Source organism: Carcharodon carcharias, chromosome 1, assembly GCF_017639515.1.
Source record: "Carcharodon carcharias isolate sCarCar2 chromosome 1, sCarCar2.pri, whole genome shotgun sequence".
Taxonomy (NCBI): domain Eukaryota; kingdom Metazoa; phylum Chordata; class Chondrichthyes; order Lamniformes; family Lamnidae; genus Carcharodon; species Carcharodon carcharias.
In genome coordinates, this window is record NC_054467.1 from 74841331 (window position 1) to 74855092 (window position 13762).

Consider the following 13762-nt stretch of genomic DNA (forward strand, 5'->3'; position numbering starts at 1 on the left):
TCCAATCCCTTTCACAATTGAATCAGTTGCTGGAATCCTTTTAAGCTGTGCAATTTCGATTGTTACAGCTCACTGTGCCAAAGAATCCTATCTCCTTTCTGGTTCATTACTACATTAATAAATTTCATGAATTCATTTCAGCTTAGCTGCAGGAATCTCTGATGAACCCCTTCTATTCTTAGGCTGTTACAGTCAACTAATGTTACCTGAAGTCTGAACACCGATAAGACTAGTCACTCAGTACTGCTGATGGGCTAGAATGATTGCCAGGAACTTTGTTGTAGATCTCAACCTTTTTCATTGTACATTCATCACAGAAATAACACATTTTAAGGAGAGTGATGCTTTAAGTAACCAACAAGTAATCCCATTATCAGATTGCATCTCAAATATTTCTACAAAGTATCAGATCAATATTGCAGTGACCTTCCTTCGCAAGTCAAGCACAGGTCAGCGAAGCTGAGTTCCCTCCACAGAGATGTAGAGAATAGCAATAAATACATGTAGAGAAATACATTCAAGGCTATTAGGAAATGGAATACAGTTCTGATGTGCCATTATTTCAGCAATTTGCAACATAAGAACATAGGAAATAAGAGCAGGAGTCGATCATTTGGCCCGTTGGGCCAGCTCTGCCATTCAATAACATCATGGTTGATTTGCTTGTGGTCATAACTCCAGTTTCCTGCCTGACCCCATTATCCCTGTAATGGCCTTTATTTAAAGTTAAGAAATAAGTTTCAGACCAAGATTTCTCACCCTCAAACTTAATGTAAAATTCAGTAATGCTATGATTACTCTTGCCTAGAGGATCCTTTACTATGAAATAATTAATTAATTCTTTCTCACTGCACATTACTAGGTTTAAAATAACCTGTTCCCTATTTGGTTCCAGAATGTATTGTTCCAAGAAACTGTTCCAAAAACACTCTGTGATCTCATTCTCAAGAATATCTTTGCCAATTTGATTTGTCCAATCTATGTAAAGATTAAAATTGCCCACAATTATTGTGTCTTATACAGAACACTATTCTTAAAACAATATGTTACCTTGTGTGACCTTATTCAAGCATTATGGTTCAGTTCATCATTTACTGACATTCCTGTAAGTTATTATTTATGAATAAAAGCTGGGATCTTAAAATCAAACCATTTCCTCAATGTTGTTAAGATACTGGACAAAGGCAAATGTCAAATATTCAGGCTATTGCAGATTATCAATGGACAGGACTTCTTAGACTCTGCAGGTAATTATCAATGACTATGGGTGTTATTGGGCAGGATTTACCCAAGCAGTGTGGGTACTTATCACTAATTATTGGGATATTGGGCATGACTCTCCCAGAACCAACAGTTATTTGTCTGCGTTATCAGATGGGGTTTTCAAGACCCTGCACACCTATGGCAGCGATTTGCATTTAGCAGCTAAGTCAATCTGCAGAGTATCAGGCTGATGCTCCACGGTTTTCAAGTAGCTTCATGCTGCCTATGAGGGCTCACCAGTGATGCTGGGTCAGGGATGAACATGTAGGGTGTGAGAGATTAATCTTCCTAGATTATCACTGCCTGGGGACAGATTTTCAGTGGGTCTGTGTATTTACCCCAATCAGTAAATGACAGTAAGGATAGAGTACAAGTGAAAATGTAGATTTGTGACAAATATTTGACCAGGCCATCAGGGGGAACTCCTCAGGTCCTCCTTGAAATAACGCGCTGGGATCTTTTATGTCCACCTGCAAAGACAGGTGGGCCTCAGTTTAACATCTCACCTAAAGATGCAGCCCTGACAGAGGAGTAATAGCTCAGTAACTTTTTAAAAATTTATTCATTCACAGACATGGGCATCATTGGCTAGGCCAGCATTTATTGCCCATTCCTAATTGCCCTTGAGATGCCTTCTTGAACCACTACAGTCCATATACCCACAGTATTGTTAAGAAGGGAGTTTCAGAATGTTGACCCAGCAACAGCGAAGGAATGGCGATATAGTTTCAATTCAGATGATGTAGTCTTGGAGGGGAACTTGTAGGTGGTGGTGTTCCCATGCATCTGCTGCCCTTGTCCTAGGTGGTAGAAGTTGTTGGTTTGGGAGGTGCTGTTGAAGTTGTTGCAGTGCACTTGTAAATGTTACATATGCTGCCACTGTGCATCAGTGGTGGAGGGAGTGAATGTTTAAGGTGATGGTTGGAGTGCCGGCAAGCGGGCTGCTTTGTCCTGAATGGTGTCAAGCTTCTTGAATAGTGTTGGAACTGTATCCATCTAGGCAAGTGGAGGGTATTCCAACACTCTCCTAAATTGTGCCTTGCAGATGGTGGACAGGCTTTGGGGAGTCAGGACGTGAGTTATTCTCTGCAGAATTCCCAACTCCTGTAGCCACAGTATCCACATGGCTGGTCAGTTTCTGGTCAATGACAATCCCCAGGATATTGATAGTGGGGGATTCAGTGATGGTATTACCATTGAATGTCAAGGGAAGATGGTTGAATTCTTTCTTGTTGGAGATGGTCATTGCCCAGCAGTTATGTGGTGTAAATGTTACATGCCACTGATCAGCCTAAGCCTGAATATTGTCTGGGTCTTCATGCAGTTGTACATGGACTGCTTCAGTATCTGAGAAATCACGAACAGTACGAACTTACATACATATATATGAATATATAAATTAGGAGTAAGAGTAGGCTACTCGGCCCCCTGAGCCCGCTCCACCATGTTAATAAGATCACGGCTGATCTTGTTGTAACCTCAACTTCACATTCCTGCCCACCACCAACAACCATTCACCACCCCCCCCCCTTGTTAATCAAGGATCTATCTAGCTTTGCCTTAAAAGTTTTCAAAGACTCTGCTTCCACTGCCTTTTGAGGAAGCAAGTGCCAAACACTCAAGGTGCTCTGGGAGAAATAATTTCTTCTTATCTCTGTCTTAAATGAGCAACCTCTTATTTTTAAACCATGAACCCTAGTTCTAGATTCTCCCACAAGAGGGAACATCCTCTCCACATCCATGCTGTCAAGACCCATCAGGATCTTAAAGGTTTCAAACAAGCCATTGCTTACTCTTCTAAACTCCAGGGTATACAAGCCTAACCTGACAAACATTCATGATAAGACAATCTGCCAATTGCTGGTATTAATCTGGTAAATCTTCTCTGAACTGCTTCTGATGCATTTACATCTTTCCTTAAATAAGGAGACCAATACTGTACATAGTACTCGAGGTGTTGTCTCACCAGTGCCCTGTATAACTGAAGCATAACCTCCCTACTTTTGTAACCTAGGCCCCTCACAATAAACAATAACATTGTATTAGCTTTCCTAATTACTTGCAGTACCTGCATACTAACCTTTTTTGATTCATGCACTAGGACAAACAGATCCCTCTGAATCTCAGATAATTTGCTTCTTTTTTATTCTTCCTGCCAAGATGGACAATTTCACATTTTCCCACATTATACTCCTTTTGCCAGATCTTTGCCCACTCACTAAACCTATCTATGTCACTTTGTAGCCTCCTTACGTCCTCTTCACAACTTACTTCCTACCTATCTTTGCGTCATCAGCAAATTTAGCAACCATACCTTTGGTCCCTTCATCCAAGTCATTTATATAAATTGTAAAAAGTTGAGGCCCCAGCACTGATCTCAGTGGTGCACCACTCATTACATCCCGCCAACCAGAAAATGACCAGTTTATGGCCACCCTGTGTTTCCTGTTAACGAGCCAATCTTCTATCCATACCAATATAACAAATCCCTAGGTCCTGATGGACTTCACTAAAGGTCCTTGAAAGAAGTGGTTTGTGAGATAGTTGATGCATTAGTTTTAATTTTCCAAACTTCCCTAGATTCAGGGAAGATTCCATTAGATTGGAAAATAGCTAATGTAACTCCTTTAACAATAGATCGAAATAAATTTAAAAATAGGAGGGAAAAGAAAAAATATAGTTGTAAAAAAAATAAGTTATTGGAAAAAGGGGGATCGGAAAGGGGGTGGGGATGGAGGAGAGAGTTCATGATCTGAAATTATTGAACTCAATATTAAGTCCGGAAGACTGTAAAGTGCCTAACCGGAAGATGAGGTGCTGTTCCTCCAGTTTGCGTTGAGCTTCACTGAAACATTACAGCAGGCCAAGGATGGACATGTGGGCATGAGAGCAGGGTGCTGTGTTGAATGGCAAGCGACAGGGAGGTCTGGGTCATGCTTGCGGACAGACCGAAGGTGTTCCTCAAAGCTGTCACCCAGTCTGCGTTTGGTCTCTCCAATGTAGAGGTGACCGCATTGGGAGCAGTGAATGCAGTAGACTAAATTGAGGGAAGTGCAAGTGAAGGAGAGGGGAAGTAAAGGGGCAGGTGTTGCACCTTCTGTGGTTGCATGGGAAGGTGCCGTGGGAGGCGGTGAGGTGTAGAGGGTGATGGAGGAGTGGACCAGGGTGTCCTGGAGGGAATGATTCCTGCAGAAAGCCGCTGGGGGGATGAAGGGAAGATGTGTTTGGCAGTGGCATCATGCTGGAGTTGGTGGAAATGGTGGAGGATGACCCTTTGAATGCGGAGGCTGCTGGGGTGAAAAGTGAGGACAAGGGGGTCCCATCATGGTTCAGGGAGGGAGAGGAAGACCCCTTCCCATGGCACCTTCCCATGCAACCGCAGAAGGTGCAACATCTGCCCCTTTACTTCCCCTCTCCTCACCGTCCAAGGGCCCAAACACTCCTTTCAAGTGAAGCAGCACTTCCCTCAATTTAGTCTACTGCATTCGCTGCTCCCAATGCGGTCTCCTGTACATTGGAAGGACCAAACGCAGATTGGGTGACCGCTTTGCGGAACACATTCGGTCTGTCTGTAATCATGACCCAGACCTCCCTGTCGCTTGCCATTTCATCACACCACCCTGCTCTCATGCCCACATGTCCATCTTTGGCCTGCTGCAATGTTGCAGTGAAGCTCAATGCAAACTGGAGGAATAGCATCTCATCTTCCAACTAGGCACTTTACAGTTTTCTGGACTTAATATTGAGTTCAACAATTTCAGATCATGAACTCTTTCCTCCATCCCCACCCCTTTCTGATCCCCCCCTTTTCCAATAATATATCTTTTTTTTAACAACTATATTTTTCTCTTTTCTATTTTTAAATTTATTTCAAGCTATTGTTTCATCTCCACCTTTTAGCCCATTTTGATCCCTTCCCCCCACCCCACCCGACCCACACTAGGGCCATCTGCCACTAGCTTGCTTCCCTTAATGTCCCCATTAGCACATCCTTTAGATAATATCACTACCGTCAACAACCCTTTGTCCTTTTGTCAATGACATCTTTGGCAGCCCCTTCTTGGCCTCCACCTATCACTGGCCCCCTATCGAACTCTCCTATCCCACCCCCTTCTACCAGCTTATATTTCATCTCATTTCTATATGTCTCAGTTCTGATGAAGGGTCATACGGACTCAAAACGTCAACTGTATCAATCTCCACAGATGCTGTCGGACCTGCTGAGATTTTCCAGGTATTTTTGTTTTTGTTCTTGCAACTGTGACTGTGCAGACCGCAAGCCTGCAGCGAACAGTCATTACTCAGGAGAAAACGCTGGAAAAACTCCGAGGGTCTAACGGCACCTGTGGAGAGAGAAATAGAGCTAACGTTTCGAGTCTGTATGACTCTTCTTCAGAGCTAGAGAGGTAAAACATTTTTATTAAAGTAAACATTTTTACTTCTCTTTAGCTCTGAGGAAGAGTCATATGAACTGGAAACGTTAACTCTTTTTTCTGTCTCCACAGATGCCGTTAGGCCTGCTAAGTTTTTCCAGCATTTTCTGTTTTTGTTTCAGATTTCCAGCATCCGCAACATTTTGCTTTTATCTTGGTCATTCCTTGGGGTCGCGCGGCATCGGGGCTTTTGAATTTCGCGCGACTGCCCGGGTGAGGAGCTGTATATGTGTGTGTGTGTGTGTGTGTTTGTGTGAGAGCGCGCGAGAGTGCGTGCGCGTGCGGGCGCGCGCCGAGCTCGCGCTGCGGCGGTGTCTGCGGCTCGAGTTCGGGGACAGAGCCCAGGAGGAGAGCGCGAGGACCAGAGCCGCATTCCACTGAGTGACAGCAGCTTAACACTCATCATTCCCCCGGCTGCTTCTGCAGGACGACAAACATAACCCAGGAGAAACAGTAGCATTTCATTTTTTTAAAAAAAGTGGTGGGGGAAAGAAGTACTGGCGTCAACAGTTTTAATTAGAACCTATTTCAAACGCTGGTGTCTTTTTTAAATTATATAAAAAAAGATATATGCGCATGCTGTTTTTTGCGCATTGAGTAACAACAGGTTGATCTGTGTGCAACACCCCTATCCGCAGGATTAAGCTATAAGTATAAGTTGAGTCTGTTTGCCGTCTCAAAACATCGAATCGAAATGAGCACTAGCGGTGAGTAGAATGCTTTATTAGATATAATTACTAATGCGATTTTTATTTTACATATAATGTAGGTTTATTTTTAATAGAGATGGATGTACTGTAATAGCATTGGCGTCAACAGCAGGAATACCGTATTAACATGAATAAATGCTTCTGCTGTTAATGCAGCCAAATTTTGTAAAAACAAGTGATTAGCTTGGCATTTTTTTCACAGTTTTGCAACCAAAAATTGGTTGGAATGGGTTGTCTTGGGAAATTACAGTGTAGTTACTGGAAATACTGAGGTGTACTTTAGGTAACGAAAGTGCACAAGGTACTGAAGAGATTGATGTGTTTCGGGTTTGTTTCACTTTAAAAAAAAATGCACATTTTGCTTGTTACAGTCCCGCAAAGGACCAGTTGCAAACCACAGCAGAAGCAGCATCTCGTCTAGAATTCTGTGTGGGTGGGTGTGCGCTACATTGCACTCTGTTTGGCCCCACCCCTATAGTTTGTTTCTTTGTTAAAAACCGCATATTGGTAATTCTTGGAGTGTCATTCTAGACCACTGTGATAGTTTGATTCAATCTAAATATAGATAGGAACATAGCAATACAATATGCACAGTGACTAGTTTTAGACGTTGACACATCTAACATGAGTTGAGCTTTAACATGTGTCTGCTAAATAAATCCCTCCCTTTCACACCACATTAAGAATTAATACTGCTGTTACAAAGATGGTGTATTCATTACATGACAACTTTGCGCATCTATAACCAGATGCCTCTCAGATAGGAGAATGTTAATTCAGAAACAGATTCTGAGGGATAGAGTTTCTGCTTTGTGCACAGTCAGTAATCTGGGCACAAATTGTGCTGTTTTCTGAAGTGAAGTTATGGTTCAAGTTTCTGTTCAAACTTATTTGCATAATCACTAATGTAAAATCTTCCATGAACCAGTGCAATTGGTTAGCATTTTAGAACATAAGTATTTATTTTTCTCCATGCAGTACAATATATATCTAGATGTATTTGAGAATAATTTGGTGCAATTTTATTAATACAGATGGAAATGGGTTTATTATAAAATAAGCATGCATCGTCCAATGCCTATGACCAACCTAATTTTAAATTATTGAAAATTACTTCTTAAAAAAAGAACAATTTATTAGTTTCATTGGTGTATACCAGTCAGTTTCTTAGTAAGTACTTTTATTTCTATTTAAAAACTTTTGCACTGATATACAAGCTGAATTTGAGAAACTTCAAAAGGATGCAAGTGGGTGCAATTGGCAGAAACTTGCCCTGTGCATTAATTCAATCTGGGGCGTAGCCAAATTAATGGGCGGGGCTGGCATCCAAATGATGCTTTTCAGACCTATGTAAAAGATTGTGGAAACTCGATTTGTGCTGGCTGTAACTTGCATTTGAAATTCTTTGATTTTTTTTAATATGCCAGTTTTGGATGATTCTGGGTGAATTGTGCTGATAAAATGCAACCTGAAGGCAACTCCACTGCTCTACTTTTTATTTTTTATTTGGTCAACTGAGATTGTGTATTCAGGGTCTTCAATGCTTGATGAAATTGCCTTTTTCATATTGATGTGGAGTAGTTTCAGATGTATATCAAGCAATATATCTTGGCGCTCTAGCCTCCAAGCTTACTAAAACAGGAGCTGTAAGAAAACCTCAAACATGACATTTTAACTTTGCATAAGGGGAGGAATAACATAAAATATGTCTTCTTATTGCTTTTGAAAGTACTCAGCTAATGGACGTCAAAGAAACTTTGTAAGCTTATTCTTAGATGCTTTAATGCAAGAAGAAAACACAATTCAAACTTCCCACTTTCTTCTGATGTTAAAAGCAACATAAGTCTATGCATGATTCCAACGAATATGTATAGTGTTCCTTTGTTACCAAGTTCAGGGTAATCTGCAGCAAGGTGCTAGTGACAACGTAACTTCAGTCTGTCTTACTGAGTGTTATGTTCTTCAGAGAGCAGCCTGAGTCCATATTGGTGGCTGATGAAATCAGAAAATGTACAGAAAAACTCCCTTTGCAGACTGATCAATCCCAAAATGCTTTTCATGATTATTTTTAACAGTTTTTTAAAATTTGGGTTCTGCCTTTAGAGAGTAATTGTATATTAGAGAGTATATGCCTGTAACAGTTTATTGAATGTTGTTTTTTGTATTATCTCACGTTTTCTGTGTACAAGTGATGATATAACTGCATGAGAAGGGTTTTATCTGTATTGTAAAGTTCAATGTCAACAGGTAAAATGACAACAGGTGGATATTTTACTGTCTCTTTGCAAAAGTAATCAGGTAGTAAACATTTTTGAGACGTTTGGCTGAATGATTTAACTGTTATAACTGCTATTATGTTAAAGGCACTTTATAAATTCAAGTTGCTGTTATCCTTTATTGTAAAAACAAATCTCAAGACACTTCACAGAGATGTAATCAAAAATGGATGTAGCATAATCTCCCATTTGCATTAAATAATATTTATATTAATATTAAAATAACTGGGAATTAAATGTTGATATTCATGAGCTTTTAAATGTTTTTCAAATTGGATAATTTATCATATTTAAAGATTCTTTGTGACTTTTTTGAATAAATTGACTTTGATTTAAAAGCCAGATGTTGTCAATCATAGCATTTATAGGGAACGTGATAAACATTTGAATAAAGTTGTTAAAAGATACAGGGAGGTAGCAAGGAAATGTCGTCTGTGGCTCCATATGTGGAACTCCTGCTGCTGTGTTAGAAATCATGTGTTTAATCCAGAGACCTGAGTACAAAATTAAGGCTGACAGTTCAGTGCAGTTCTGAGGGAGTACAGCACTGTTGCATGACCAAGAATCATTCTGTGCTATCTGGTGAATGTATTTCAAAAAAGAGCTTGGAAGATCTCCTTGGTGTCCTAGCCAACATTTGTCTCTCAACAATATCACAAAAATGATCTCATTGCTGATTGTAGGAGCTTGCTCTGTGAAAATTGGCTGGGTAAAGAGCCTTGGGATATCTTGAGGTATTGAAAAATGTCACTCATTCTCGAGTACGTAGCCCCAGTGAAGGAGCTTGTATCATCATTGGCATCATGAGCTGAACAGTTTCCTTCTGTTTTAAAAAAAATCTCCTGGATGCCTTGAACCCCTCCATAAGGATGGCAGCCTGTGATAAAATGGCCTAACTCATAGCAGTCGTTCCCATGCGCACAGAAAGTTATGGAGTCTCCAATACAGAAGCAGACCATTCAGCCCAGCTTGTCACACAAGAACACAAGAATTAAGAGCAGGAGTATATGTCTCATATCCTAACCAATTTTTAATAGCGGCTAATATACAATTTGCTTTCCTAATTGCTGGCTACACCTGCATGTTGACTTTCTGTGATTCGTGTACAAGAACATCCAGATCCCTGTGAATACCAATATTTCCAGTCTCTCACCATTTAAAAAATCTTTTTTTTAAATTTTTTTTATCAAAGCATATTATTTTGCATTTATCCACATTATATTCCATCTCCTATGTTTCTGCCCACTCGTTCAACCTGTCTAAATCCTTTTGAAGCCTCTTAGCATATTCCTCATAGTTTACTTTCCCACATAACTTTTGTATCATCAGCCAACTTAGGTACACTGCATCCAGTGACTTCATCTAAATCATTGATGTAAATTGCAAGTAACTGAGGCCCAAGCACTGATCCTTGCAGTATCCATTCAACTCTTCTTGAGTTCTGTGCCTGAAGGCAGGTCCTTGGCACTTTTTCACCTAACCCTGGCAAAATGCTCTTTTTTTTAATTACAGGTAGGGTGCAGAGGCAGTACCCCATGTTTGCCTCAGAGGGAACAGGGACCAAACCCTGTGCTGTTGGCATTAATCTGATCCACATGATGGTGATCTAGCCAATTAGGCTAACTGGCTCCCTCATCCCTTCCATAACAGCCTGCTAAAACAGCAGTTTATTCCAATTCTCTTTTTTTGTCTGTTAACCAATCCTCAATCTATGCTAATATATTACTCCCAATCCCATGAGCCTTCATTTTGTTTTATAACCTTTTGTTCTCTTTTGCCATTAGTGGGTGATTACTTCAATCATCAGGTCTTGGCACAATTCAAATAACTCAAGGCTCCCCCATGCACTCCATTATTACAGCACTCCTGGAATGAAATTCATTTGTTTTGCAAATATGCCTTGAGAAATAAAAGCTCCATGGTCTCAAATAGGAACATTCACAGATGCTTTTTGAATTTTTTGTTATCAGTTTTATACCTTATAGTAATTACAAAATACACAGCACCCTCTAACCGATATTGGATATCTTGACCACTTAAAATTTGCATCATTGTAGGACACTTTTTAAAGACAATACAGTTCTTTCAAAGGCCCAAAGATCAAAGTATAACTAAGATAGCCGGTAAGAAAATTAAAACTGGTATTAGAAAAAATTTACAACTAGGAATTTCTACCCTCAAACCCAAAAATCTTGATGCAAACAAATCACCTGCCCAAACATGTTCACCACTACATAGCCTATTAACTACTAGGCTTCCCCATTGCAATTTTGTAACTAATAGTACTAAGGTGCATGAAAGCAATGCAAGGTAACTGACCGTCTGATTGTTGTCTTTGTGGAGAAATTTTGTATCTTCCTTCAGTGACATGGCATGGCTGAGTTTGAAAACTTGCCTAGGGAATTATGAACAGAATCCTACACCTGATCAATTTGTGCTGCAATGTATCGCAGCTCCAATGTAATCAGTGTGTCTGCACTTTGCTGTGACCACCGTTGACAACAAGAAAGTGGCAGTTTCCAAAAAGGGGACCAAGAAAGCCCAGGAGAAAGGTGGCAAAAAGCGGAAAGATCCAGGAAGGAAAGTTATTCCATCTACATCTACAAAGTGATGAAGCAGGCTCACACTGACACCAGCATCTCCTCCAAAGCGATGAGCATCATGAACTCATTTGTGAACGATATTTTTGAGTGCTTTGTAGGTGACACTTCCCGCCTGGCCCCTGACAACAAGCACAACACCATCAGCTCCTGGGAGATCCAGACCCCTGTGCACCTGTTGCTGCCTGGGGAACTGACCAAACGTACTGTGCCTGAAGGGACAAAGGCAATGACCAAAAACAGCATTTCCAAGTAAAACTACTTAAACTATTGGGGAAAAATGCCCAGTGTAATCACATCGCCATGATAATCGTTTTTCAATAATCTTTTCATTAATAGTATTATTGAAGAGTTCACTCAGTGTTATCCTTGAGGAGAGGGTTTTTTTATAGTGAATTTTATGTTTAAACTCTATTATAGTTCTGAAAAGAATAAGAAGGATTCATAGCCAAACTTCAGACATGCTATTTAGGTTATTTAGGTTTAAAGAATTATGGTGCCATTATTAAGACATCTGTTTACGTAATGAAAATGCTGTTTTGTTTCTTTAAGTAAGCTTTTCAGTTGTCAGTTGCTGGTTCAAGACTCTAATTTGACTACTGATATCCACATAGGTACTGGATTGTACAAGATGTTTTAAGGTGGAACACATTGGGCAGAATTTTCCTGTTGGCATGCAGGGGCGGGTCCAGCATGTCCGCGTGTAAAATGACGTGTGGTGACGTGCGAGCGTCCTGTTGTCACCGTGCGCCATTGCTATATTTCGTTGGGCAGGTGTGCGATGATATCCGCTGCTCACCGGCCATTAATTAACGGGCTACTTAAGGCCCTTGACTCACCAATTGGTGCCAAGTTTTTGGCACCCGTGCAATCTTTCTGTTGCCGCACGGCCACAACAGGCTGGCGGGTAGGACATATTTGTATAAACCTCATCCACAGGCGGGATAAGAGGGTTCAGTGGGGTTGCGAGTGTGCACACTCAAATATTGATTTTTCAAAGTTATTGAAATTGACCTGTGTGATCTGCAATACTTCAAAACGCATACAAGCTGCTTTGTCTGGACCGTTAACCTTCAGGTCAGCATTCTGCAGTGAGGAATCGTTTTTGGGCCTGCAGGTTTCAGGAAGCCTTCCCATTGCCTGGGAATGGGAGCTGAGGCACTTCCTCTGAGGAGCAAGGGAGAACTAGAAAGGAGAGGAGGCCAGGAATGCACATTCAGTCTCAGGGGGAGCCACCTTTTGGAGGACAGGCATAGGCACAAGAGGCGCAGGGCCAAGAGGTAACCAAAGTGGAAGGGGCCGCAGAAGACACCACTATCCTCCTGCCAGGGTATACAGGCGGCAAAGCAGCTACCGCAATATGTCTGAGGTGCAGTGCCGGAGGAAGCTCTGTCTCTCAAGGGAGACAGTCAACTGTATCTGTCAGATGATAGGGCCTGAGATCTCCACAAACTTTGTAGGTGGACACCTCATGCCAGAGCCTCTAGCTCCTTCCAGGTGATCTTTGCAGTCTCTCCCAATCAGTTGTCCACATTTGTATCAAGCAGGTTACAGATGTTCTGTTTCGGAGTGCATTGACCTTCATCCACTTCTGTTGGGACCAGGAAAGCCAGACACAGCGAGCCAGAGGGTTTACGGCGATTGCTGGCTTCACCCGTGTCCAGGATGCAATAAACTGCACATATGTGTCCATCAAGGCGCCAGCAGCTGAACCCGGTGCCTTTGCCAACAGGAAGGGCTTCCACTCCATAAACGTGCAGATAGTGTGTGATCACAGGATGCTGATTCTACAAGTCTGTGCAAGGTATCCAGGCAGCTCCAACGATGCCTACATCCTCAGACACTTCCAGTGCCGGGGCTCTTCAGTGTTCCAGCCCAGTTTGATGGATGGCTGCTGGGTGACAAGGGCTCTCCCCGCAGAAGGTGGCTCATGACACCTCTCCGCCATCCAAGAACAGAAGCTGAGCAGTGGTACAATAAGAGCCACATCTCCACAAGGACTGTGGTGGAGAGAACCATCGGTCCTCTGAAGATGTGCTTCTGATGCCTGGACCGCTCAGGGAGCGTACTCTAGTACCCACCAGATCATGTGTTGGTGAAAGTGCTTGCATGCTGCGCTCTCCACAATCTTGCGCTGGAAAGGGGGGACGCAGTGGACGACGAAGATGTCGATGCAGTGGCGGTGGTTGCACACAAAGAGTCCAGTAGTGAATCCAAGGGTGAGTATGCTCAGGGAAATGCTGAGGGGGTAGACGCTGAGCAGGGCATACTGCAGGGAGGCAGGGATACCTGGCAGGCTTTAATCCAATGAACCTTCAGCTAGCCCACCACAGTTGGACCACCAGGACAAGCCTGGGCTCTAGGCTTCATACTCGATACCTAAGTGCAAAATCATCCAGGTTAGGAACATTGACTGAAGGCCTTGTTAATAAAGCTGAATGTCCCACAAAGCACTCCTAACATTTTTGGAAACCATAATC

At 41.9% G+C, this 13762-nt stretch overlaps 1 protein-coding gene across 1 annotated transcript in view; it reads left to right on the forward strand.

Moving 5' to 3' along the window:
• Positions 1-6308: 6308 nt before the first annotated feature.
• The window catches only part of ablim2 (actin binding LIM protein family, member 2), a 502624-nt gene continuing 495170 nt past the window's right edge, over positions 6309-13762 (forward strand). The window contains exon 1 of the mRNA XM_041204527.1: positions 6309-6403. Coding sequence (XP_041060461.1) covers positions 6391-6403 — 13 coding nt within the window. The 5' untranslated portion in view covers positions 6309-6390. The remainder of the gene's footprint in view (positions 6404-13762) is intronic.